The following is a 27,743-nucleotide window of genomic DNA, read 5'->3' on the forward strand; positions in this document are numbered from 1 at the left end:
GCATGGGAAGACTTGAAAAGAAAAATGTCTTTTTGGCATCTTTCTCCGGCGAGCCGGCCATTCATCATCCCGTCAGGCAAGTCGGAGTGGTGCGGCGGCTCGGCTAACCACAACGAATGTGATTCCAGGCAGCGCCCACGGCCCGAACAGGCCCTCCAGTGTTTCGCTCTGCCAGGACTCGCATGAAAAAGCGATGGTGAGTAAAAAAAGGAAAAAAAAGAGGGAAAAACGTCCCTGGCCTGTGATCACAGCGACCTGTTGAGTGATATTTCTGGCATTTTCAGGGCGTGGTAAAGCCATGGAGATGGACTCTGAATGACCTGGATGCTTTCAGCAGGATATGACACTTAAGTGAAGCAGGTTTAATATAGATCATATCCAGGGAAACTGTCCTCAGGAGAAGTTTGTATCCTTTGTCTCTTCACACTTTCCTGCCATCACTCTTTGGTTACTGCCACACTTCTGGTAACACTTTACTTGAAGGTCATTGTGATGCATTACAAGCTGATTGGAAGCCCATTAGAAGCATAAACGTGTCAATGTCAAGAAACGTCCAACTCCTGCCAACTCTTCAAGTAGAATTATTGCTAAAGACATAATAGTGGTATATAAACACAGTATTCTGGTTGTAGTTGAAGCACCAACTATTTTAGCTGGACGTACATCATTGTTTAAAGGCTAAAAAGCACTGACTCCTCAAATACTTGTACTGTGTTCCCTGTCAAAAAGACCCTGTCTAACAAGCAGCCCAATGATCAAATTCAGAGACTATTATGCTGCTCTGATAGGCAAATCAAAGCAATTTTCCGCCAAATGAATTCTCATTAGGGTTGACTTTCACAAAGCGACAATCAGTGTGAGAGAGAGTTTGTCCTCTTATGCTCTCTACTTTGGGAATGAGGCCTAAAAAAGAGCTTACCACACTAAAGGCCAACTCATAAAAAGCTACGCTAACCACAAGTGTGGTTTCGATGAATTGGTTAGGAAAGGGCAAGAGATTTTTGTATGAATTCCTACACATGTGAACCAGAGGGAAATTGACTGGGCAAGAGTAGTTTAAATCAGGCTTTGCCAATGTTGGAGTCAGGACCCATGAAAATGTGGGAAAATTCCCTCATTGAGCAAAATGGCCTACAATAATGATCAATAAATTTTGGAAAGTGTAGAAGCCACCGTTGAAGCTATGCAGCCTGTCTACAGACATTTGTAATTGACCAGCTTGATCTCTGTCCCACTGAAGAATGAACCCTTGTTTGATGTCTTGACATATCCCGGTTGGACTGCTTGTTAGCAGCAAGAGGCTAACAATGGGAGCTTGCCATTTCAACCGAAAGCTGACTCAGGAGCCAATATTGTCTGCGGGTCCAAGTATTTCAAACTTATTCTTTAAAGGTGAAGATTGAGGAGGAAGATTGGCATGATTTATGTCCCACATGCCTTAGGGTTACCTTTCGGATCTCTGCATCAACTGCAGTATCCTACCTTTCTCTGTTAGAGAGAAAAGGCTTCGGCAAGTGGAGGCCCTGGTTTTTCGGGACTCAGCCTCAGATGTTAGTTGCCAGGAGCATTCTTGCTCTCAGAAGCACCATAAGCCACAAGCTGAGGGTTCACCCACCTTAGGGAACTGAACCGGTGTCCTTGCGATCTGTCCCACCACAGCATGGATAGCATGTCTGCTATGCATAATGCTAAGGAACATGGCCTTGACCACATCCCCCCGAGTGAACCACTGCACTGCCTCTGTGGCGCTTTCTCCCGACGACGCTATGTGAGACAATCCCCACTGCCCGAGACCACAATGTCATATAACAGACGACCTTGTCTTCCGGGCTTATGACACGGCCGCCCGTATGGCAGGCATGGGCAAGTCTCTTTCTGTGGTAAACTCTTTGGCCCGCCACAGAGAAAGCCCCAGAACTCAGGCAGCAATTGAGCCAGCCTTTACCAACATGGGACCATCATGGCAGGGGCGTTTGGGGAGGCACAGGTGCCTCAAAAGAAACTTCTTACTGCACTCTGGTTCTCCCTCAACGAGGTGAGTGTCCCCTTGGGAATGGATGCCCTATCCCACTCATGGCCAGACAAGCTGTTGTATGCATTCCCCCCACTCCCCCTGATCACTGTTACACTTCACAGGATCAGGCATTCACACCAGTTAGTCAGTTCTTGAAATGGACAAGAAGGATGTGGCCGCCTAAGGAGGTCAAGGTCCCATCTTGGAATCTCCTCTTGGCCAGTCCACTATTTGAGCATCTTGCTGAGGCCGGGTTAAAGTGGTTGTCAATGAAGACGGCGCTGCTCCTTGCGGTAACTTCTGCCAAACGAGTGAGCGAGCTCCATGCTCTCACCATTAGTACTTTGTGCCTCCAATGGAAGCCAGTGGCCAATGGTGATTCCTTGCGGCCTGTACTGACAGTCAAGAAGATATGTAGTAGAGCGGACGTTATGTATGTAACTATGGTTCTACAAATACCTGATTGACCGTCAGTAGGCCTTGTCACTCGAAATCTTTGGGCGAGAAAATTCTGCGAAACTTGATTGTAGACTGACATATGGTTATATACCATTAGGGCGCATCAGCTTACGTCACATAAGTGAATGTTGTTATAATTTGTTGTTAATATATTTTTTTTTAAAGAAAAATGTATTCCTTTCAAGTGTTTTAATGACTGTTTTATCGCAGTTTTATACATGTAGCAATTTAGTATAATAGGAGTGTACTCGATTTCTAGTCTGAGATCTCTGTGGCTTTATCTATTGGTCCTTACTATTGTTTGTATTGTATGTGCTCATTATTTATGTATTTTTTCTATGTATTTTAACCTTGTCAAATTTCCATCGGGGCAAAAGTTGAAGTAGTAAAGCCTCGACCTGTGCAGAGCACAAGGAATAAGATTCATTCTGATAGCCATACTGACGCCATCCATTCGTAGAACCATAGTTACATACGTAATTTGGGTATAGGTTGAATCACTATTATGTTACATAATTTTTTTTCTATTAAAAAGGTTGTGGATTATTACTTTGATGCGAGATCACTGAGGTTGCAAACTCCAGGTTTAATCTTCTACTTATAGCCTAGAGCCTGCAGACCATTACAGTCAATAGGGCATCTAGTGGAATAAACCACTCCAGTGTGTTAGCAGGTTGACAGATTGTTGGTCCTGTTCCCGGCACCAATGAGAAGCTGATTTCCTGATTAGCTGGTGACTGGACGGTGGCCATTATTACATCTACAATGCCCATGAAAACTGCTGAACTGCTCTTGAGAAAGTCACTCATCACCCCAAACTGTGCTCCAGGCAACCTTGTGCTCTGACCTCTCTGAAGAAATGTGCAAGCCAAGGTCTTCAAGATTCTGTGTGAATATGCTTAAAACGTATATGGCTGAACAAATTCCAGATAACTTGTATAATCTGGCCACCATAGTGATCTCAATCTCAGTCTCAGTCTCAATCTTAATTTTACACAAGCCAAAAGACAAAAAAGGTTGAAGATACATTACCTGCACCGGCGATAAGTTCCTTGGCCCGGCTGTAGAGAAACAAACCAACCATAGCAGTTAGACAGACATATCAAAACCGGTTCAGACAAACCAGTGTTTGTCCCCTCAACCGCTGGCTTGGAATCACATTCTGGGGATCAGCAGGCTTTTCATGGGAATGGAATTTTATTGTTATTCAATAGTGGAATATAAAGGCCACTGGTGTTCCAGCAAGTGACTATTTGGTGAAAAATGTAAGGTTGTAGAAGCGATAGGAAAATGTGAGCTGTATAAATGTGTGGTGACAGCTGTGAGTGATGGCAGCGTGGCTCACCTCTCCAGGCTGGGGGAGCGGGTGAGGAGGTTGGCCGAGGATGCTGCCTTCTTGTCCAGGCGCTTCCTGTTCCTTTCTGGGCCGTCCTTCCCCAGCTTCTCACTGTTCCTACGAACCCTGGAAGACCAGAGGACAGGGAGTCTGCATGAGGATTCAATTTCAGCTGCAAGTAGTAAACACTCACGCTAAATCACACTAAATCCCACACATATGCATTCATTTACCCAATATATTCATGCATGCAAATATAGCCATATCCACCAGTGTGAATGTATGCATGCCCATGCACCACACGCAATGCAACCACACAGACACACATTTGTCTTGTTATACCTGTGAGGACCTTCCATTGCCTACATTCATTCCCTAACCCCTAACTTTAAACCTAATCCTAATTCTAATTTTAACCCTAAACCCATGTCCTAATCCTAAAATTGCCCCTTGTAGAAGTGAGGACTGGCCAAAATGACCTCACTTCCCAAATAATGTCCTGTCTCATCAGAACACACACCAGAACACACACACACACTTGTGAGTCATTATTAATGTCTTATTGTGTCTAAGGCTTTCCTGTGACACACCCCCAGTTTCCTGGTGACATGCCGTTCTACTGGAACCAGTGATCAGAGGAAGTGTTATGGGACTAGAATGGTACTGGTGGCAGACTACGTCACCAGCCTCTGATTTAGGAAGTGAAACTCAGCTGCCAACCACTGCTACCCGCCACCCCTCACCCCTCCTCCCATCCTTTACCATCTACTCTAAGTATAATTTACGATAACGTACCTTGTACTAATCAACTTGGCCGCATTCAGAGAATTTACCTGAGTTTACCTGAAAGTGTTAAATGGTTTATGGTGTATAATGAGGTACAACTTTCCCAGTACCACTGGTTTCCATGGAGGGGCATGAAAGAGCTGGACTGAGGGACTTAGAGCATATGTTATCAATCGAACAAAACCGTCTGACATGCCACAACAAGGAAGTAGAAAAGAGGACGCATGCACGCGCGAGCACGTACACAAGTAAACAAAAGCAGCAGTAATGTGGTATTGTAACAATTATTTTCTGATTGCTACAGGCAGAATGGAGGAACCCGTTTGAAGAAGCACAGTTTACAATGGAGAACAGATCACTGCATGCAATCCTTGATTTACGTGCGGAAGAAAATGTTAAAAAGGCTGATCAACAGGTTAGAGTAGAGCTGCACTGAAAAATCTGAAGATTCAAGGAAGCGTTAGAGCTTGTGTCTCTGCAAAACCCAGTTGAGTGGCGGATCCTTAGTGGCACTGTCTCAACGCTGCACATCTGCAGTGTCTTACATAACTATCAATTGTAATTCTTTATGGCTACAGTTAAGCTGTAACAGAGAGGACCGATGTTGAGCTCCTTTTGATGGATATTAACTCTGACGTATGTTGCTTGGACAGAGCTGCCATTTTTAAACATTTTTTTATCCTTGAATGCTACATAAAAGAGGCGCTGACATGGCAGTACACTCTGCACTCAAACAGCCCCCTGAGCTTATCCGACCGTAGTCCTATTGTATACATACTGTACATGACGCTGTGTTCAATTACCCTCACATCACATTTTCCACTGGGCTCAAATCTGTGTGCGTGTTGCTGATCTTGGATATGTCACTCAGCGTGGACAAGCGCCGCCGTTATGTTACACTGGGGCCTTATGTTTCCCATCCCACACATCCAGCCCCCTGTTCAAACACATGGAAAAGAAAGCACACGGAGGCTGGAGCGAACATGAAGACAGAACATGTCATCCCCCTTGGGTTTCCTACTATAACCCGGCGTAATCACAACCTGGCAACCTGAATCTGATTGCTTCATATGGGCTCCAGCACTGGGGTTTGCAGTTACACAAGTCAGGATCAGGAGAAAGTTGATTTGTCCTTAAAAGCCATGCAGAAGACAAGGATGATGATGAAGACATAGGTGATGGGTTGGAAGGTGTCAAGATCACGCACAGCTGTTTTTTCTCTCCTTCCTGGATGGGGGACAGGGGTCCGGTGCGGGAAGTGGGGCTCTGGTCTTTACTGGGGGCCGAGGAGTGCGAGGCAGAGCTCTGCTCCTCTGGAGAGCCGTTTGCGTCCTGGAAGTCCTCCCTCTGGAGGCCTCGGATGGTGGTGGGCTGGATGGGCTCCTCCACTGACGATGCCCAGCTTAGCTCCTTGTCCTGCTCCCCTCCTACTTCTTCGTCTTCCTCCTGCTCCTCATCCTCCTCTTCCAGCCCTGGGACGCGGTGGAGCTTTGCCCGGGCCCCCTCCGCCACAGGCTCCCCCTCAGGGAGAGCATCCTCTAGCTGCAGGCTCTGGACAGCCCTGGTGAGAGCCAGAGGGACCCTGTCCAGCCCAGCGTCCTGCCCCAGTATGGTTTGCTCTGTCTGGGTCGACCTGTCCAGTGTGGGGGCTCTGGACCTGGACTCCAGGGACACTGGGCTCCCTATGTGGCCATTCTCATTGGTCACAATGCTGTTTGACACTTGGCTAGAGATAGTTAAAAAGTTGAGATCAACAGGGAAGGGTCAGACATTATATAAACACTATATATGGACTAACATGCTACTAATGTAACTAATTCTCTGGTGCTGTGAGCTACAAATAACAAACCATTAGATGACAAAGCATTATGGGTATACATCAACTGCAATAAAACAATGATGATGGGCAAGTCCCTCTTCCTCCCCGTCCCTGTAAGACCGTCCTTTGGAGTCTCGTGTGTTGGTTCAGTACCTGCTGGCAGTGTGGCGTCCGTCAGGTGCTGAGCTGGAGGACAGTTTCCGGCTGCTGGTGCACCCATCTGAACAGCACACCTGGTTCAGCACCCGAGCTGCACCCGGGTTCACTAGGGGGGACAACAGTTTGGTTATAGGTTGGAGTGTTTTTGTATCGGTACAGATGAATTTGTAGTATAGTCAGAGGTGTAGTAGGAAACTCGAAGGGAGGGTAAACTTTGACCTCCAGTTAGTGATCATCATGAGGCAAACAACCACCAATCAATTATTAGGTGCTTGGGAGGAGCACCTCTAGAAGAGCTGGGCTCTTCGTGTGTAACGCTTTTTGCTATGCACAGTGCTTAGGGGAATTACGGTATGAACTGTTTAGCACTTTGGTGTGAACAGGTGGAGTTTTTAAAGTCACAGTTTCACTCATGCAGTCATGCACACCCCCCACACAACATTCAACAGCAGAACATTCTTGGCCAACTTGTTATTTGTTATAGCTATCAACAATTGCCTGTAATTATTTCAATGGTTGGCAAATATGATGAAACTCCTCTACAACCATGTGACATCACAGCTCTTGACTTCATGGAGGAGGGTGAAGATCACCCACCTGCAATGAGCTGCTGTTTAAGCAATGGGAGGAGCTGATCGTGGAGGCGGAGCCTGCGCAGGGCGTCGGCCAGCGATGACTTCAGCAGCGTGATCTCATCCTCCTGCGCCTGCAGACGCACCTCCATCAGGGACGCTCGGTCTGGGAATTCTGCGCTGCTGTCTGCTGACACATCATCTGAGTAAAGACACCAGTAGAGCCAATGAGGAACATGGTAACACGTTACGTGAAGTTTCATTACAAGCAGATTAGAAGCCCATTAGAAGTACGGATACACTTTTCATACAATATAATCACATAAACATGAAAATTGCATTCAATTTGATGTCATTAATAATACAGTTGCCTCAAAAGTATTCAACAGAATTTGTTTTGCACATTGTGTTTCTTATGTCATTAGTCCAGGTGAAATAAGCCAATAATAGGCCAAATTCTAACATGTATAAGTCTCCATTGTGTGTATATGAGCATTGGATAGTACATTAGAATATTGCCAGTTGCATTTCTTTGTTTTTGCCTTCAGATGAAAGCATGGAATCAACCAATGTTAGCTGACACTAAAGGACAACAACAACTTGATGGAAGCATACCCAACTGGCATTTTAATTTTTTGCAACATTTCAAAAGATTGCGTGAAATTCGCTTGACAGTTGGATGGAAATATCAGGAACAACAGCAGACGTAATGGACCGACATACGTGCTAACAGTTCTGTATTAGATGACTGTCTGCAACTAACTAAAAAGTTCTGATTCAGTCATTCATTCTGGTGTCCCTCAGTATTCTTCCATTACTGTGTGTGCGTGTGTGTGTGTGTGTGTGTGTGTGTGTGTGTTTACATGCGTGCTGTTTGCTGTCCGTTTGGAGAGGGAATTACAGATGTTTAGCTCATTGTGCGCAGACAGAGGAGTGTCCAAGGCCTCAAAGACCCCATTGTGTGTGTGGAGCGGAGCCATGGTTCTGGTGTGTGTGTGTGTGCATGTGGGACATAGTTGATTCTGGTCCAAAATGCACGTATGAGTGTGTGTGTGCGTGCATATACAGGGAAGTTGGTTCTGGTCCAAACACCATGTGTATGAGAGTGTGTGTGTGTGTGTGTGTGTGTGTGCATGTAGCAGCTGGGTGGTATTGGATGAATTCTCATGTCTGTGTCACTGGAATGACTCCCTCTGTTCTTGTGTCACTGGATGGAACAAAGCTGTGCATGGCAAGCATCAAGAGGATATTTTCATGCTCTCAAGTCATTCAGCTCGGCTCCAGTCACTGTGCTTTCTCTACTGTTAGCTTTCATCATTGCTCAGCCACTACATTCTCGCTCAGCCATTTAAAGTGTTATTTTTGCATTACAGTCCAACACGGCGCAACCGTTCACTGCCAGGGAAGTTCTGAGGAAATGCTCTGCCCACTCAGAAATAAGTAGGTAAGAGGTCCTCAGTCACCGCTCCTCCCTGCAGAAACCCTTTAAGCCTCATCGACTCAATTTTAGCAGAGATCCACAACCTGGAATTACGTAGTGCCAGTAAATGTACTCCAAATGAAGGTCACTGGCACTTAAGACATGCATTGGGCTTTAAAGGAGAAATCCACTCAAAAGCATTGTTTAAAAAAAACAGCTTTTAGCAATAATATATTTATATTTCTGGGTCCACTTTGTTGGTTATTTTTCACTACAATGGAGTTTGATATCAGAAAATGTTTCAGCGATCTAAAACATCAGCGGTAAACGGTTTTGGTGTCAGTCCCTCAGAATCAAAGAGCGAGGGCTTCTTTCTAGAGCCGCCATTTTGAACCGCGTCTCACCAGACCAGAATGCAATGCAGCTACAAGAAGACATGTTGCGTTTGGAGTAAGGGGTGCCACCGCAATCATAGGCATGCCCCAATGTTTACGAATTAGTTGGCTAGCTAGCTAACAGGTCAGATGAAGCAAAATCTAACTTCTTTGAACAAAATCAATCAATGCAATATACTTTATTAGCCTTTTCAGTCTTGTGGTTAACGTCATGGACAGACACAGGTGTTGGATTGCATCCTCAATAAGATAAGGCTACAATATGGTGGAATAAAATATGCAATCACATTAGCTTATTTATTGTCAAAGATTTGTTAGCACTTACTTTTTATGTCTTTTTTTATGTCTTTAGGTCTTTTACTTTTTATGACTACCAAGCTAACCATCGCTACCCGCATAGTGATTACCCATTAAGATCTGGTTATTCCTTGGATCATCTATGATCACTTTTAATAAAGCAGGGTATTGTTGCCAGTGATGCTGGAGCAATTCAATTCAGTAATATGTAGGCGGCTACTACTATGCAATGCCTTTGAGGACTGATCTATTAAATTAAGAGAACACAAAATATTCAAAGGGAATAACCCAGTCTGTATCGAATCCAGTAACTCATAATATTAAGTTTGTTTCAAAATAATTACTTGGAAAAACAACTAAGCAAACATCTCATAATGTGATAAAAGCACTGGGAAATGATCTACAGTGATGCAAATTAAGGGAATGCAGGAATAAGCAAAAACTCCAATCACGCCGGAATAGTTCTTTAAGCCTACATTATACCTGCCAACTAGGTCTTGTGGTGCCGCTTAGTAAAGGGTTACAGGAAATGAAGTTTGCAGCTATGAGTCATCTTCTTTGGAGCATGAAGAAGGCATTAAGATTTGAACTTGGATATCAGCCTACAAGGCCTGAGAAGAGGATCGCAGGAGGAGACGGCGAATGAGCAGGAGGAGGGAGGTACATGTGAAGACTTACATGCATTGCATTGCAGTAGAGTAGGGTGAGACTGATATATTGGTTTGTCATTATATATTAATATGAGTTTCAGTGGAGAGTTTTAGTGTCCCATGATGGTCTAAACGCCGTTTCAGAGGCTTTTCCACTATATGAAGAGTAAACCTCTATGGGAAACACTGGCTACGTTTACATGCATGACCATTTCCCTTCTTACCCCAGTTACTTAAGTATCCTGGTTTTGGGTTGACCCATGTAAACATCATAACTGGGTTAGAATAACCCAGTTAGTTCATACTCTGATTATGAGAAACCTGGTTAAGATTCCTGGCTTCCTCCCATGTTAAACTGGTTACTGTGGCATGGAAACATCCAAGGGCGTAGAATTGGGTAGGGACGGTAGGGACGTGTCCCTACCAATATCAAGCGACTCTGAAATGTCCCTAGCAATTATTTTGATTGACAATAAACGTTGTTTTGTCCGTCAGAGTCTAGTCAATGTTAACAGATCGCGTTCTCTACTACGAGTCCCGCTGCATTGGTGTAGTGCATTGGAGTCCTGTGTCGGCATAGCAATGGACGCTGTAACGAAACTTTAGTATAATAACAGCTGTTTTAGAATGTCATTGCGTCACCTGGACCATTTTTGCAGCCCGGATAAAAATTGGCGTGACACCGCCTCCCTAACCCCCCCAAAAAATCGCTGATTGGCTTTGCCATTTCTTGCTAACGTATGAAATGCTGTGGGCTGTGTACAAGAAGAGCCAAAGCTCCGCCTACCGGCGAGCATGCAAGTGAAGACTCCATCCTATTTTATATTAGTAACAGTTGTGTTTAGCCATTAAAGTTAGTTTATTTAAGTACCGCGTTGCGTGCGTCTGTGATGAGTGACGACCGTAAGTAGCCTACATGTCACAAGTGAGATTGAACAATGCTGCTGTGTGCCATGTCCATCAGGACACACTGGACAACACTGATGTAAAACAAATATGCCAACAGTTCATTTCTGTTAATGACAGGCGTAGGCATGTGTTTGGCTCCTTCAAATAGGAGCAAGACAGTGGACACTCAGCTGTTTGTATGTAAGGTTTGGATATAGTTTACAATATCTTATTATTATTATTATTATTATTTTTTAAATGTAAATACATGTTTACAGATCATTGGTTTGAATAGGAAACAGCACAGTACCTGCCTTAAAACAAAATGTGCTCTTCAAAGTCCCATTCAACTGGCAAATTTGAGTAAAGGATTCATTAATGTGCTACACCCCTGTGTCTGTGTGTCTGTTAATGAGTGTGTTGGCTACCATAACTATCTATAAATTAAGGCTCTAGATGACATGAAATGGCGGTCAGAAGTCTATCATAAATGCAAAATGCCTCAGCTTACAGTGGGGGTTACATCCCCTCCGGACCTCCCCCATGTGTGTCCCTACCAATGTCAAAATCAAACCTACTCCCTTGGAAACATCTGACTGCTTTCACTTAGGGTTTTCACCATCAACATATTCTGTTAACTGGTTTATTACTGGCAACAGCGAGACTCAACCTGAATAAAACCTTAACCAGAGTATGGGAACTAGACAGGTTACTCTATGGGAAGGGTAGGAAGAAGTTGCTGGAGATAGATGATGTGTTACTCATACATGGGAACTGAATGGAGGAGGAGGAGGAAGAGGGAGTGTCAGACTACAAATCAAACCAACAATTCCCTTTGACTTCTTAGGATTGGGAACACAGCGTGGAGTTTGCCGGAAGCCACACCCCTCTCTGGAAGCTGCTTTGACCTGGTAGCTGCTAGCTGGATGGTGCAGTGTCAACATCAGCAAGAAGCCACTGCATGTGCCAACTGAGTGATGTAAAGACACCCAGATACCCGCAGACCCAGTGGCTGTTAAGGCATGTTAGGGATATGATTCATAGTGGCGCACTGACGTCGGCCTCTTTTAAGATGTTTTCTTTCACTGGAACAGGAGTTTCATCATCGCTGCAGTTGCAAAATGCCTCTGGTGCTAATCCAGCTTGACGGTAGTGGCAATATTCTTTCAGTCATTAGGTCTACTTTGATGTCATGCGTTTCGAGTATCCTTCAGGATTATGACAAATACAGAGTCTACTTTACACAACAAGCCTGTCTCTCAGCTGGACGTTAACTTCTCACTATGCCATGAAGCCTGTTTTCACTGCTGATCTCTGACCAAACATGAGGCATCAGGATCCGTTCACACTGCAGCTGAAAGTGTGCCAAATTCCGATTTTTTCCCTTACATGTGACACAGATCTGATGCTTTCTAAACAGTGTGAACAGCAAAAATCTGCATGGAGTCACATTTTTTCCATTTCCTCATATGTGGTACAAAAGACATGCAACCTACATGCGACTTGTATTTGAGCGCTGTGACTGAATTTGACAATGTTGCCATGACGATCAGAAAATCTGACATCATTCACCTGAGACAACTGTCATAATTTTGCCAGCCTGGCTGAGCCAGCGTTACCATGGAAGATAACCAGACAGAATGATGGAAAGAAAGACAAATAGTCGACTTGATTGGTATTTGGGGAGACGGCAAATTTACATCAGATGTCCAATTTAAAGGCTCATTCCGTAACCGAAATGTGTTCAAACAGAAATGGATGTGACGTCTTTTGCTATTGTTACTCTGTGCACATGTCTTTTCGACATCGCTGTCAGTTCATATCGGTATGGGACATGAGTTACATCTTGGAATAGATTTGAACAGTCATCCAAAAGAAATCAGATATGCACAGCAAATTCAGAATTCAGCATGAAGGCCTGTGGTGTAACTGCATTGTTTCAAAAATAATTTGTCTCTGCAGGTTCCTAATAAGACATTCTACACTTCATCCCCGGTCTGTCAGCGCATAAGCCTGCACACAAATCTCTGGCCAGTGGCCAGTGCAGGCAAAGGAAGTGTTTCACCGAGTGATAGAAGCGGCTCATTGGGAATTTCCAGCGAGACCACATGCTATCTCTGCACAACAATTGAGGCCAAGCTAAGCAGGAAGTGTGAGCTGCAAAAAAAGAAGCAGTTGGTTCTGTATTTGCTCACGTGTCCTGTGGATTGCAATGCAGATGTGGATTCATTGCAATGCAGACCCTCTCAAATGCATCTGTACACATATCATGCACCCACATGTATACATGCAAACACACACACGCTTGTACCAAGTTCTCTGCAGATTTCAGCAAGCCAAATTTAAGACTTTTTTATGACCTTTTTAATGCTACTTGGAACTGGATTTAAGACCAATTTAAAAACCAAAACAGGCTTTCAAAACCAGCCTACGTCTGATTGAACATAGCTAATGAAAGTTGTGAAACTAGAAATGGGCAGAATAAGAAAAAGAACACCAGGAAATTAACTGTTAAGGAACATCTAACACACGTACAACTGTGTTATTAACAGAGAATAACTGTGTTAATAACTGGATTCAAGAAGATTTTAATACTTTTTAAGGCCTTAAATTGACATATTTGAAGACTTTTTCAGACATTTTAAGGACCTGCAGATACCCTGTGTGCACACACACACACACACACGCAAAGGAATGTCATCCAGCAAGTTGTTATGTCTTGGGGATGATGGGGGAGATATAAAACACACCAGATCACACGGGATCTTGAGAAAGGCTTCCATCCAAAACACGTGGGCCGAGCCTTCCTCGCCCGTGCAGACTTTAAGAGAAAGTTTCAACTCGGGCTGGGGATTAATAGCCGTCCTAAAGCACTCCCTCACTAAACACAACCTGATGATAAACAATTAAAACATTCCAGCCCTCCTTTTGCGGGGCTGCTTCTGAAAACGCGGGTGGAAAAGGCTGAGGAAAGCAGAAACACATGCTAAACGCTCGTTCCTGCTAATGGCCGTGATGAGCCTCCTGCCTCCCGTTTTGCGATGGGAGGAAAAAGAGGCTTCATCAGTCAACGAGCTGCTTCAAAGACCTGCCATCCTTAGTAAATAAACAAGTTTCCCCCGAAAAACCCCAAAGACACTCAATTCGGGTCTAAGTCTGAGACAGTGATGGATAAACACGTTAATGGTAAAGCTTTATTGTCAGCCATCTTCCTGCAGAAGCTATTTTTCTCGCTCTTTGATTTGGTTTTTCAATATTTCTTTGGGTGGGAAATTGTCTTCACTAGGATTCGACTGATGTGTTGGGTTGGGTTTTTTGCTAATAATACTAATATTTTTTGTATTTAAGCTGCCCATAGCCAGTATTTTGTATTTTTACTGTTTCCACGGCCAAAAAATGACATGGCTTCAGTGTTTCCTCCAGTATTTTTAATTTTACCATGGAAGAGCAGCCTCTGAAACAGCATTTAGACCATCATGGGACACTAAAACTCTCCACTTAAACCCACGCTCTTAAGAATAATCGCATATTCATGCATGCTCAATCCTACAACAAACACGTAATCAATCAAACTGCATCATATCAGAGGTGGACCACGCTGACTGGCTGATAGTTTAAGGATTTCAGGATATCTGATATTTCACAAAAGGCCAATATCGGCCCCATATATCGGTCTAACCCTAGTTTTTACTAGTGGGAAGTTCTCATGTGCTGCAGATTCATTATGCATGCGTCGCATATCACTACTGTAGCCTGGACAGGAACCAAGGTTTGAGGCTTAACTCTAGCTGGCTGGCTCCAGCAAAATGGATTGATACGCTTTTGCAATAAGATAAACACAACGTCACGCTGAAGAGCATTTACCCTCTAACCACCACACACACACACCCATGTATACTAGTCTGTTGAAGGATAGGAAACACCCGGCGATTGGCCAAGAAGAGGAATGACATGGCTCGGGGTGGACACCACCCAGTAAATAGAGGAAACTAGGTGACTCCAAGGATAAGAAACTAGATGCAGTGAATGGGCCTCAGCTATAGGGTTAGACTGATATATGATGCCGATATTGAGCTTTTATTAAAAATCTGATCTGGTCCAGTCAGTGTGGTCCACCTCTGATATGATGGATATGATGCAGTTTGATTGATTACATATTTATTGTAGGATTGATTTACACTGGTAGTCTATGGGTTGTCTATGAGTCCTTAACCTGAATTGATTCTAATGCAACATTTTGATCTAATTCCACAAAAGTATGCATGAATATATTATTATGATTATTATTATCCTGGGTTTCAATGGAGAGTTTTAGTGTCCCATGATGGTCTAAATGCTGTTTCTGAGGATTTTCCACCCTGACAGGAATACAATTCTGAGGGAAAAACTGAACTGAAGTGTAATTTTTTGCCATGAAAATGGTCAAATAAATTATTTCTAAATCATACTTTTTCTTTAAATATAAATGTATTGTTTCTTTCTTTTTCATGACCCTCAACTGTTTGGGTTACATTGTTGTATGAAATGTGCTATACAAATATAAATTACATTTTATTTGAAATGTAAAGATGCTGAATATCAGCTATCAGTGTTTTCAATCCAGAAAATATTGGTATATCGGCCTTCAAAAACACATCCGCCACAGTAGCGGACAATAAATGTACTGTAAAAAATAGCCATGGAGGAAGCCGGGTAACTAGCGGTGTATACAAAACTAGATGGCGTGGATGGGTCTCAGCTGTGTTATAGGCTTTGTTCCATCCTGCTGGTTTCCTATGGGAGGAAAAAACCAGTGACATGGTGATGAAGGGGAGTGGGGGGGGGTGGACTCGACTGATCTAGCCAAGCAGCCGCGAAGCATGAAGTTACAGATGTGTGGTCGAAAAATGAACTGGAAATTCAGGTTAGGGTTAGACAGATATATGAGGCCGATATTGGCCTTTTATGAAATATCAGATATCGTCCAGTCAGTGTCGTCTACTGATGGTTCACCTGTCTTAAAGAGCTGCTAACCCTAAAATAATTTCATTAGTCTGGGTTTCAGTGGAGAGTTTTAGTGTCCCATGATGGTCTCAATGCTGTTTCAGAGGCTTTTCCACCCTGATAAGAAGAACATTCCCTTAACAGCTACACTGTTCTTTACTTGTTCATAAAAGGACAACATTGGCAAACTCATATATCGGTCTAACTTTTGTTGCATGCACCCATGTGTGCACTGAACAGGGACACACACACACACACACACAGACAGAGGTGTACAAGGCCCATTAATAATGCAAGTCACTTCCTACCTAGTCTAGAGTCAGTCTGTGCAACTCCACTGCAGGCCGAACACATGAATAAACACAAGCTCCTGAACCATAATTCCTGACTTTCACAAGGAACACACTCTATTTTCACACACAATGCAATGCAGCAACTTGTTTTCAACTAGTTTGAGTCTATGACTAAAATATTGTTGGTGATGAGGGGAAATGGCTGACTATAGAAGAGGAGCGGTCTTTATGCAAGTGTCAAATCAAATTAAAAAACACATGGCTGTTATAAGAAATTAGATCTGGTCCAGTCAGTGAGGTCCACCTCTGATATGATGGATATGATGCAGTTTGATTGATTATAGAACTGATCAATAAGGTTATCTATGAGAAGCCCTTAACCTGAACTGATTCTAATGAGACAGCATGAATATGTTACTATGTTTATTATTATTATCCTGGGTGTCAATGGAGAATCTTAGGATACGCTCATAACTACAGTTGTTTTTTTGGGTCAGAACCATAATGGAAAAGTTTAAACTGACAACCTGTGGGAAACACTGGGTTCACACTGCCCAATTACAAGCAAACCAGGGCTTGTAAGCAAAAGTCACATGGACTCACAAGTAGCTTGTTTACTCTTTATTTTGTTGAGTTTATTGAGTTTGGTAACTTGCCATCTCACCAGATTTTGGTGGTGGTTGGGAGGAGGGGGGCTGGGGGATCAAAACAAATCTGATTCCAGTCCCTTTAACTTTAGCTAAGCATGTGATGGTCTGTCTCTTCTTCTCTGGTGTTCACACCAGTTACGAACACATGAAGAAATAGCTGAATTTGAGCATCTTCCCAGACTTCATTTTGTTGTTTCTAAGCATGAGGAACTGCTGGCTGTCAGGTGTCAACATCTGTCTCCTTATACTAGGGCTGCACGATATTGGAAAAAACTTACATTGCAATATTTTTTTTTTTTCTGCGATATGTATTGCGATATGAAAAAATACAGGAATTTTCACCAAATGACTTGAATAGCTCTATCAAGCCTTGCCCCTTTAAGAAGGTGGCCTTGTGGGTAACCAGCGCGGGTGACGTAGTAGGAAGTGAGTGTGTTTTTAGCCGCAGCCAGAGTGAGTTGCAGGATGCTAAGTGAGTAAAGTTAGCATAGTTAGCGGAAAAAGAGCTTAGAACGTCATCGAGAGGCCGTGCATTATGTTCGCTGCTGTACCGAAATAAAGTGCCGGTTCTCCACTGCAGAGTTGGTCCGGACTCTTAGTAAAAAGCTTGTTACCAGCTACGAGCCAGGCTAAGCTAATGTAGGCTAGCACAACACCAGAGGCTTCCCAACTACGGTTCGGAGCCGTGAAAGCTGGAAAGGTAACATATGCTACTCTTATAACAAACCCTTAAATCGGAGTAAATTATGTTATATCAGACAGACTTCTGTAGGTTAGTCATGGAAAATGAGAACCGTGCGAGTTTTCGTTTTGTATCAAGCAGCAAAAAAGTTGTAGCATGACGTGTTTGAGTTAATTTGCCTTACTTGACATCGCATGTCCTGCGATGTGACTATTGCGCATGCGCACATCGCGATGACGATGCTGAAACGATATATCGTGCAGCCCTACCTTATACCCATAAACCCTTGCGTTTACGAACGTAATCCGAACCTGTAGTTGGTTGGATGACATCCTCACTCCTAATGAACCGCACCACAGTTCTCTTGGAGGAGGACTGGAGAGGACCCTTAAGTCTCCCATGGTCCAAATCGGGGGTCTCAAACAGGTTTCTGTTCAACAAAACACTACACCAGGTGCTGTAACGGACTGGGGTGTCTTCGGACAGAATGCCGACCTTCAAACACTCGGCCCGGTGGTCTAAATGCTGGAGTTTTGTGGCATGAAAAAGGTCAAACCAAAAATATCAGTATCTGTCATCAAAAACCCATATCGGTCTAACCCCAGCTGTAACTAACCTTAGCATTAAACACAGCCACTACCAGTAAAACCAGGCAATAAAATACTCCATTCATTTAGCCCATCTATAAAACCAACCTACTAAGTACAGGGATCTCGACTCGGTGCCAAAAACAGATCTGGTGAAGCACTTTTGAAAGCAGTGGTGGGTGTGGTGGCACCAAATTGGCAGTCATGGCCTCATATCCCTGTAAAAAGATAACTTGTCCCTAGATAGACCGGACTGACGCAGAGATTAGCGACAGCGCTGCATTTCAGGATGCATGTTGACGACAGCATCAAGGTGCTTTGGACTTCAATATTCCAGTTCGGGCCCCATGAGGAACCAATTAGGGAGTGGTATTCTTCAAGGTCCGCTTTTTAGTGGACGTTTGGTATTTATATGCGAGAACAGGAGGTGCAGAAGGAGGAAGGCTGGCCGGGGGGGGGAGGAAAGAGGGATGGTTAATACGGTTTTTCCTCAGGGGCAAATTCACGAGTAAACAGCGCAATTGGCGTGTTGGCCTGAGAAGAAACATTCACCCAAAACACTTTAACGCTGTTCAAACACAGCTATTGGTGATGTACCTTGCATTTCTAGGTCCATTTTGTAGTTTGGTGGTGTAGTTTTCTTATTCCTGTGGATAAGTGGCCAAATGGACGACAACACATGACACACAAACGACGAGCCGACATGACGTCACAACCAGATATTTACAGCCAAGATATGGTATGTGATGTCTTAAAGCATGTTGGAGTGGAGGTCCAAGGTTTTTTAAATAAAGAAAGAAAGAAATATAACAACAATGGCAAATACTGTATATTCATGCATACTTTTGTGGAATCGGATCAAAATGTCTCCAATAGACAGCTAGTGTAGTAAATGTGCAATCAAGCTGCATCATATCAGTGGTAGACGATACTGACTGGCTGATATCTAATTTTTAATAACAGACAATATCAGTCAAATATATTGGCAAACTGATCGGTCTAACCCTGACAAAATACACACACACAGATAACACAGCAGATGCAATTACATGCAGTGGTGCACACACAGGGTACGGTGCATACAAATAGCATGAGCACCCACACACTACACACACACACACACCTAGTTTGAGTGTCTGGTTTTCTTGTTTTCATTTTTCAGTAACAAGCCAAGGCTGCGGGTGAATCACAGCCATTTGGCAACAAGTCAAGGGAAGCTGGAATCGGATCCACAACAAACTCACAGCAACTGGACTGGAATTCTGCAGTAGGCAATCTCCAAATCTCTCTCTGGAAATATTCATACTCCCTCAGTTCACTGACTTGAAAGACCTGAAAACTGTCAAGGGTTAGACTGATATTGGCTTTTTATCAAAAAACAGAGGTGTGAGCCAGTCGGTGTGGTCCACCTCTGATATGATGGATATGATGCACACTGTTTGATTACATATTTATTACACTGGTTGTCTATGAAAAGCCCTGAATTTCAGCTGATATTTGCTATAAAGTGGAGAGTGATAAGAAAATAGATGAGAGGGAGAGCTGCACAAGGTTGAAAAAAGTTGTTAGGTTGTTGTTTAGTGTCCCATGATGGCCTAAATGCTGTTTCAGAAGATTTTCCACCCTGACAAGAATACATCTCTGGGGGAAACGGTGAATACTTTTTTGGGGGGGATTTTTGGGGCATGAAAATGGTCAAATTTAAATTATTAACAGCTTCAATCCAAAATTAGCAGTGTGGTGCCGGCCTTGAAAAACCCATCAGTCCAGCCCAAACAGCCACAGCAGTTAAAGACAAAACCAAGTTAGTCATGAGGTTAGAAAGGGACGAATGAAATGAAACACCAACACCTTCATGACGGATTATCATTATGTGGCTCAGGTTACGCAAGGAAATTAGTCAGATCTGTTCACTTGAAGCCATGCTTTGCTGGTGAATCACAAATGGGACAAACGAGTCCTAGGCCTGAGTGCGGGTGCTGGTATTCAAATGGGAAAACCACAAGCATGCAGCGACCCTTGAAGAGAAAGGAGGAGAATTTGATCCCGAAGCCGGGGCGAACAGTTCCTCTATTTAATTTTCACGTTGCTGAAAAGGCTCGGGGGTCATTCCAGGTCTTGTGGGCGGCCTGACGGCTGCACAGCCAAAGCGCTCTTGGACTGAACAAACTGACTCTTTTGTTAAGTCTCCACGCGCAGCTACAGAGTCTTTCTTGTCCAACTGGTTGATATACGAGTTTGCAAAAACTCCCTTTTTTTCATCCGGCACAATTTGAGCCAGCGGTAGATTGGAAGCAGCAGATTTCATTAGCATAGGCCGAGTTCCCCGTATTGCATTTTTTATCTAAATGTGTTTCTAATCTATGATGTTGCTGCCTTATCTGCATCTGCTCTTGTCTTGTCGCAATATATCAAAGTCCTCAGTGCGTTACCTGTAAAGATCAAGAGATCATTCTCATAAACCGGGTGACTTTTCAAAGAGTCCTAATTGTGCTATGGCGCCTCAGGCTGTGATGAGATAGGAGGCTTTTTTTCTCCCGCTCAGACACAGCTGAGACAGAGGGAGCGAAGGTCAAAGAGCACAAGAAGCATTACATCATTCTCATCGCTATGCAACAGCACAGTTTACAACTTGCAAGCTAGCTAATTAGTGTTGCCAGGCTAACCTGAAGTAACAAAGGGGATAACATTGTTGAGAATAAAAATGGAGGGTAGAGAGTCAGCGATGTCTCTGCTTGCTCATCCTGCACTTCCATTCAGAAGTGGAGGATGTGGAGAACAGAGCAGCCGCAGGTTTATCATCTTGTTCCAAGAGCTACAACCAGATAAGAGTCTGTTTCTGGGGCTGTTTTCGCCTGACAGTGAAGCTGTTAACCGGCTTGTTCAGCTTGTGAAACCGAGTATGGTGACATTGACGTAACGAGCGGCGTTGAGACATGTTCAAAACGCACTGTCTCCAAAATGTGAGATAACTGAAATGAAGGCACAAGCGCGTTCGTAAGTGTCCTATGTGATCATGGTCTAAGATGAGCGTTTCAACAGTAGTAGTCAGTAGGCTACTTATTTCCAATTGACGACCACACTCATAATAGAGTTAGACTGATGTATGGATTTGCCAATATACAGCATGTGGTCAATATTACCTTTTATTGGAAATGGGATATGGCCCAGTTAGTTTCGTCCACCTCTGATATAATGGATATGATGCAGTTTGATTGATTACATATTATAGAATTGATCAACACTACTTTGGTTGTCTATGGGAAGCCCTTAACCTGAGTTGATGTTTTCATCGGATTATTATTACAAGTATGCATGAATATTACTGTTATTATTTTCCTGGATTTCAAAAGGAGAGTTCCACTGTCCCAGTGTCCCGTGGTCTAAATGCTGTTTCAGAGGCTTTCCCATCCTCAGAAGAATAAAATTCTGGGGGAAACACTTAATATTTGGATTTTTTTGGAATGTTTTTTGGCATGAAAATAATCACATTTGAGGATAATGAATATCGGCATGGAAATATCGGTAGCTTTAACACAAAAATATCGGTATCGGCCTTCAAAAACCCATATCAATCAAACTCTGTTAATCTCATACTATGGCCGTCTGCAGTGACAGATGGTTGACAAGCACATGGCGCCGACTGTGTCCACCCACTCTCTCTCTCTCTCTCTCTCTCTCTCTCTATCTCTCTATCTCTCGCCCAACTCCCCGCCACAGAGTGCGGCGTTGTGTCCTCCGCCACCTACAGACTGCGTTTGTCCCACGGTTCTCGTTCTCCGGTTTGATTCGCGATGCCTTGCCACCACACAACATCCTGTACGCCCCTGCAGAGGTGGATGAGGTCCCGTCTGCGTGCCGAAACAGAGAGAGGTGTCGCTGAGAATCACTTTCTCTTCCCCCGCTGCGGGAGTATATCGCTGCACAACCTGCAGAATAACTAATTTCAATGTGAGGCAGATGCGAATAGGCAACATTCAAAAATGAGCCAAAGTGACTTTTGAACCTAAATCCTTAAAGGAAAAATCCACTCTAAAACACTTTAATGCTGTTTAAAAAGCGGCTATTTGTGATGTACCTTGCATTTCTAGGTTCATTTTGTTGTTTGGTGGTGTATTTTTGTTATTGGAAGGAGAAGTAGCCAAGCGTAGATGACATGATGTAGAGATATTTCAAGAAGCTACAATGGAGTTTGATATCAGAAAATGTTTCAGCGGTAAACGTCAGGTTTTGGTGTCAGTCCCTCACAATCAAAGAGCAACAGCTTCTTTCTAGAGCCGCCATTTTGCACCGACGTTCAACAATCATACAGAGAGAAATCCATCGTAGAAGAGGAGAGAGACCAATTTCTCCACCGACAGCAGCCTTGATAGACCAGAATGCAATGCAGCCACAAGACATGCTGCACTTTGAGAAAGGAGTGCAGCTGGAATCATAAAGATGTGTACGATACAGCTGATTGATCACACTTACAACACTTCATCATAAATGAACTCCTGGAACATATTGAGCATCACAGATTGACGAGATCGAACAGTGGAACAGTATCTGTGGGTGGATTTTTCCGTTCAAGTGAAGGAGGTTTGACTTCAGATCTAGATGCGACACTGCAGCCACAACACTCCACTCTAATTTCTGGCCAAAGCTCTTATTAGGTGCACTAAACCTTTTCATTACTATTAGCCAGAGGTGTGACCAAGTCAACACTGCTCGAGTCCCAAGTCAGTCTCAAGTCAAGTCTCAAGTCTAAATGTAGAACAGCAAGTCAAGTCAGAACAAATCAAGAGTCCAGTATCAATTTAATATCTTAAAGAAAACTAAATATCTAGGACTTTTCAATGCAATATGGTTTTAATAGGATAAAAACTTGGTAAAAGCATCATGAGTTTGATTTCTATAATCAGTTTCAACTTCAATAAATTCAATCATTCCATACAAATTCAGAAAACAGAATTTAAATTCAGTCGTCTGCTGGAACAAATCTCATCACTTTCAATCTGAGTCATTTACACAAACACAAGATCTCAAGTCAAGACTTTAGAAACCTTTTCAAGTCATCAGAGTACAAGTCAAAGTCAAGTCCCAAGTCACCAGAACCCAAGTCAAGTCAAGTCTCAAGCAATTACAATTGTGACTCGAGTCCCCACCTCTGCTAATCGCAATTAAGCACCGCTTCATTTAGACACTTCAGTAGACGGAGATTAAATGTTGGCCCATACGCTACGACTTGGAGAATAAACACGTCTAAAAATAACCGCCCAAAAGCCCGAGGAGATTGTAGACCTGTGAGCTAACGCGGCGTTGGCAGCGGGTCAAAAAGGTGTCACGGATTTGACTGTCATATCTGGCTGAAGCAGAGAGGGAATATTATGCAAGACGTTGCTTGCTCTGCATGCAGTCAGATAACAAAAGCATGAAGTATTCCGTTGATTGCCTGTGCAAACATAAATCTCCGCTGTAGGATGATCTCACTGACTCAAAGTGAAGAGCGCTGAAGTTTATGGCGGCTGATTCAATAACCAGAGCCCATTTATCTTTCCGGGATCTAAGCTGAAGTCCGTAATGGGTTGATTTTTTTTATTATTTCCTCAGATTTATATGTTTACTGTCGGTTGAGGAGTTCAGACGGAGCTTTATGTAAGACGCCGTCGTGAGCAGGAGAGAGGAGCGGGAGTTTGGTTGCAGCTCTAGGCGATTCAATAAGCTGTTAGATCCTCATCACAGACAGCATGAGGCAGAGGCCTTACGTGGTTTGAGTGTAATAATATGCAGGTGAAATAAGGATAAGACAGAGAGACAGAGAGAGAGAGAGAGAGAGACAGAGAGAGAGAAATTACTGTATCCTTCCTGACTCAACCATAAGGCATGCCTATTCTGCTGAAAAGAACCAATATTGCACCATTATTGGGAAACACACTGAAATAGTTGGCATCTGCTGACCTAATTTCCCGTTGATCTCCAGTCAGTTTCCCATCTAACAATAAAAAACAATAAAAAAGTAATAATCCACAACATTTCCAGATTTATAAATGTCCTCTCTATCTGATTGCTATAGTATAACACAATAGTGATTCAACCTATATCCAGTTCATGAATTCTTTTACATTTACTGTTCTGGTAGCTCTTTCCTGGGAAAAATCCTCGGACACACAGGAAGTGATGCGTTTTATGTTTTCTGTTTGTTTGGAATAAACAGAAGAAGGACTGGGTAGTTAGCATGAGCAGCGAGCACCAACACACAAAGAAAAGAGCGCCACCTTCAGAAACTCAACAACTCAAACGAAAAAAGCAAAAGACAAAGCAGTATTATTATTCCAGTATCCTGCATCATGATATAGGTCTATTAACTCTTCATTTTTGTCCATTACAGGCCACCGTAAGCCATGCCAGAGACCTGTCGATGGTGTCGCAATTCCTATTGGTCGCTATAAAAAGTTGATTAAAGTCATAAATTGCTTAATGATCCCTTAAATATAGCACATACTGTATATATGGGGTGTGTTTGCCTGTGTATCCACCACAACAGTGAGCTGTTCACATCATCTGACACATGATGTGCTGCAGCCGGCCGGTCAGCTGATAATGAGACAGAGGCAAAAGCAGATGTATAAGAAGGCTGCTTCATAACATTTCAAACCGTACCTCGGTTATTAAACAGAAGACTGATTAGGCCTGGGTTAAATTTCAGTTTTTACATATTGCATAATTGCTTTAATAGGTAACGTGTGAGAGGGAGACAAAGAAAGGTGGTTAGTGGCTCAGAAATGGTCTATGGCCAAATCAACACAGTGCATAGCTCATGTGGTTTAACTACTTGGATTCAACACGTGGGTTTTTCAAGCCTGATACTGATATTTTTGGACTGAAGCTGCTGACGGCCAATATTTTGTGTCGATATTCAATATCTTTAAAGATGCTACATGTAGGATCTTACAATCAATAAATCATTACCACATTCATTTTGAGATATTATTAGAATTACTGTAAACAAACCACCCTCTACAACGCATTTGACATTGTGAGCCACCGAGTTGGATTTGGAGGGAAATCTGCTGGATTGCTTCGCAGCACAAAACAGGAAGAGAGCGCTGTTCTTCCAGTGTAAACACAGCGAAAGCTTGCAGAGTTTCTGGCAACAGCAGACGGTGGAAGGAGTGAAAGGTTGGAGGAAAAATCACTTCCACCATCTTTATCCTCTTCAGTAAAGCCAAACACACCAGGGAGGGAGAGGGGGGGACAGGAAGCAGCGGGGTTTATGGGAAATGTGGTCTAAATTTGGAGATGTACAAGCACTAATAATACCACTGGCATGAGATAGAGGCAACCATATTATCTCCACCATGGTCTTTACTGTAATTAAACAAAGGTAACGCAATGAACTTTAAAATGTCTCATTAGAATCAGTTCAGGTTAAGGGCTTCCCATAGACAATCAATTCTATAATAAATATGTAATCAATCAAACTGCATCATATCCATCATATCAGAGGTGAACCACACTGACTGGACCAGATATGATTTTTAATAAAAGGCACAATATCGGCCCCATATATCGGTCAAACCCTACATTGCAAACCCAATTTCCTCCGGCTCCGAGGAAGAGCAGCCCTGCCCGCAGATGCTGGCGGGGGCGTCTCCATGTGATATTTACTGTTCCCCAGTGCCTTGCCACCCCACCATTTTACAAGACAAGTAAACACAACATCAGCACATAAGGTGGGACGGCGGGGCCTACAGATGTGCAACAATAGCAGCATTGTGTAACAGCGTTATAGGTCCTGTTAAACAGTTTTCATTGTAGGGGTGGAGTGGGTGGAGCCCAGGCTGTTGGGTTTTTGGAACCATATAGGATTCTTGTTTGGTCTCAGAATAAAGCTAGACTTAGAGGTCAAGATTCACAAACTCAAATTTTCCCCTAAATTTGGGAGTAAACTGCTTGCGCACACAAACTGAGACAGTCCATTTTGAGGATTAAAAATGGCACAAAATATTATTCCATATGTGTGCATCTTTAAATAGACAGCAGGGTTTTCTTTGATCTTCTGACAACACTGCTGGTGGTCTGTCAGTCTGGCTGCAGACCTCTGACAGAGTGGTGAAGACTGCATTCCTTTAAAAGTACAGCCAGGACCTCAAGCGCATATTGAATGATAAATGTTAATTTCCAGAAACAAAACAAAAAAATACTTCTTTTTTTTTTTATCCAAACTGAATGTTTCATAAGTCAATGGGTGTGTGGGTGTAATGATAGCTGTATGTCCATCAGCCTTCAGTCTGAACTGCACTAGTCTGTTCACATCAATCACAATAGAGCGGCACTGTAACGTCCAGCATTATAGAGACATGCTGTTCAACTGTATGCTAACATGTAACACTCTAATTTCACCTGACCCCAATGTGCCAAACTAAAGAAAGCTGCTTTAACACAACAAGGCGAAATCACCACGTGCTGAAATCGAAACTAACTGCAGGAAAATTAAACTGCAATAACTATTTAACAACACTTAAGGATGTGCGTAATTGCATGTACCATGCACTTACAGCTACACTAGTGGTACTGTCATTTTGTGCGCTTGTACACCCACACAGCTTGCAACGATACGTGACGTTCTCTCCATCTCCGTTTGAAAATATGGAAATTTAAAATGGCCTTGATTATCGGTAATCATACATGCATGGCTGAATAAGACTTAAGACCTTTGACGAACGTTTATGGGCCGCTCTTCAATTCGGCATACTCCCAATATTCCAAGCTGCACTTACTTCCATAAAATGTCAACTTTTAGAAGTGGTTCGCCTGTTAATACCACAATTTTCTTCAACCAAAATACACCATGGTGAGCGGTGGCGAGCAGCGCGAACCAACTGTAAAAGTTAAAGGTTTAATGAAATTGAGTGCTGCTTGGTGAAACATATGCTGCCGAATTAACCAGACGATTGTAAGAATGTGTATAAGATCTTAAATCATGTTATCTGACCTGTGTTCGTTTGCCGATATGCAAGGCAACATTAAACTGTCAGATATTCAAATAGATGTTCGCGAGACGTTCTCACCATACGAAAGAGAACGACACATATCGGGGCTAACACACAGCCAACTATTTTGTAGAGTGTTGAAATGTTGTGGTAATGTTTTTTTTTTTTTTTTTTAAAGTAAATTCAAAGGGATTTCATTGTTTTGCTCACCCAGACTGTTCGTGGAGGAATCCATAGTCCGATGTTTAGAAGTTGTGTAAAGTTTCTCTAGAGGTAAAGTTTGGGTTGAGGTGTGTTTTCCATGCTGAGAGATGAGTGTCAGAAGTCACACTTGGACTCGCGTCAAGCTCGTACAGTTAGCAACAAGAAGACCGGAAGTAAAGCATTTTTTCCAACAATAAAAGCGCCATTCTTCCTTCAAAAAAAACTTAAAGGAAAGCCAGAAATCTTTGACAGTATGAACATTTTACGTAAAATAACAAAACGAGCAAACAAACAAATATGTATAACTATATACTACCCAATAGTGAATTTTCAACGTGTACTATGCCACAGCTCTTAATTTCCGGAAGTCCTGTAGGATATTCTGGATAGCTTGACACTGGTCACGGAGAGGCACCGTGTAGAGTTGCTTACTGTGTATTACTGCATAGTATTATGATTAAGTTTCCAAAATGCTCTAAAAATTATGACTTCCTTTCACTGCAAAGAGTGTCTAAATGTACTGTAACGGCAAATGTTGTAGAAAATTGCTGAAAAATCAAAAAATGCAAAATGA

The 27,743-nt window shown here is 43.0% G+C and overlaps 1 protein-coding gene across 2 annotated transcripts in view; it reads right to left on the reverse strand.

The window, feature by feature from the left end:
• eml3 (EMAP like 3) overlaps nucleotides 1-27,278 on the reverse strand; it is a 45,456-nt gene extending 18,178 nt beyond the window's left edge. The window contains exons 1-6 of one of the 2 annotated variants that reach the window (XM_071926061.2): nucleotides 27,176-27,278; nucleotides 7,171-7,347; nucleotides 6,568-6,679; nucleotides 5,803-6,321; nucleotides 3,819-3,935; nucleotides 3,506-3,534 (exon numbers count right to left, since the gene is read on the reverse strand). In XM_071926061.2, the coding sequence (XP_071782162.1) occupies nucleotides 3,506-3,534; nucleotides 3,819-3,935; nucleotides 5,803-6,321; nucleotides 6,568-6,679; nucleotides 7,171-7,347; nucleotides 27,176-27,200 (979 nt within the window). In that variant the 5' untranslated portion in view covers nucleotides 27,201-27,278. The remainder of the gene's footprint in view (nucleotides 1-3,505; nucleotides 3,535-3,818; nucleotides 3,936-5,802; nucleotides 6,322-6,567; nucleotides 6,680-7,170; nucleotides 7,348-27,175) is intronic. The other variant, XM_071926062.2, reaches the window with a different exon arrangement.
• Between the last annotated feature and the right edge of the window lie 465 nt (nucleotides 27,279-27,743).

Source organism: Centroberyx gerrardi, chromosome 23 (genome assembly GCF_048128805.1).
Source record: "Centroberyx gerrardi isolate f3 chromosome 23, fCenGer3.hap1.cur.20231027, whole genome shotgun sequence".
In the NCBI taxonomy this organism is placed as follows: Eukaryota; Metazoa; Chordata; class Actinopteri; order Beryciformes; family Berycidae; genus Centroberyx; species Centroberyx gerrardi.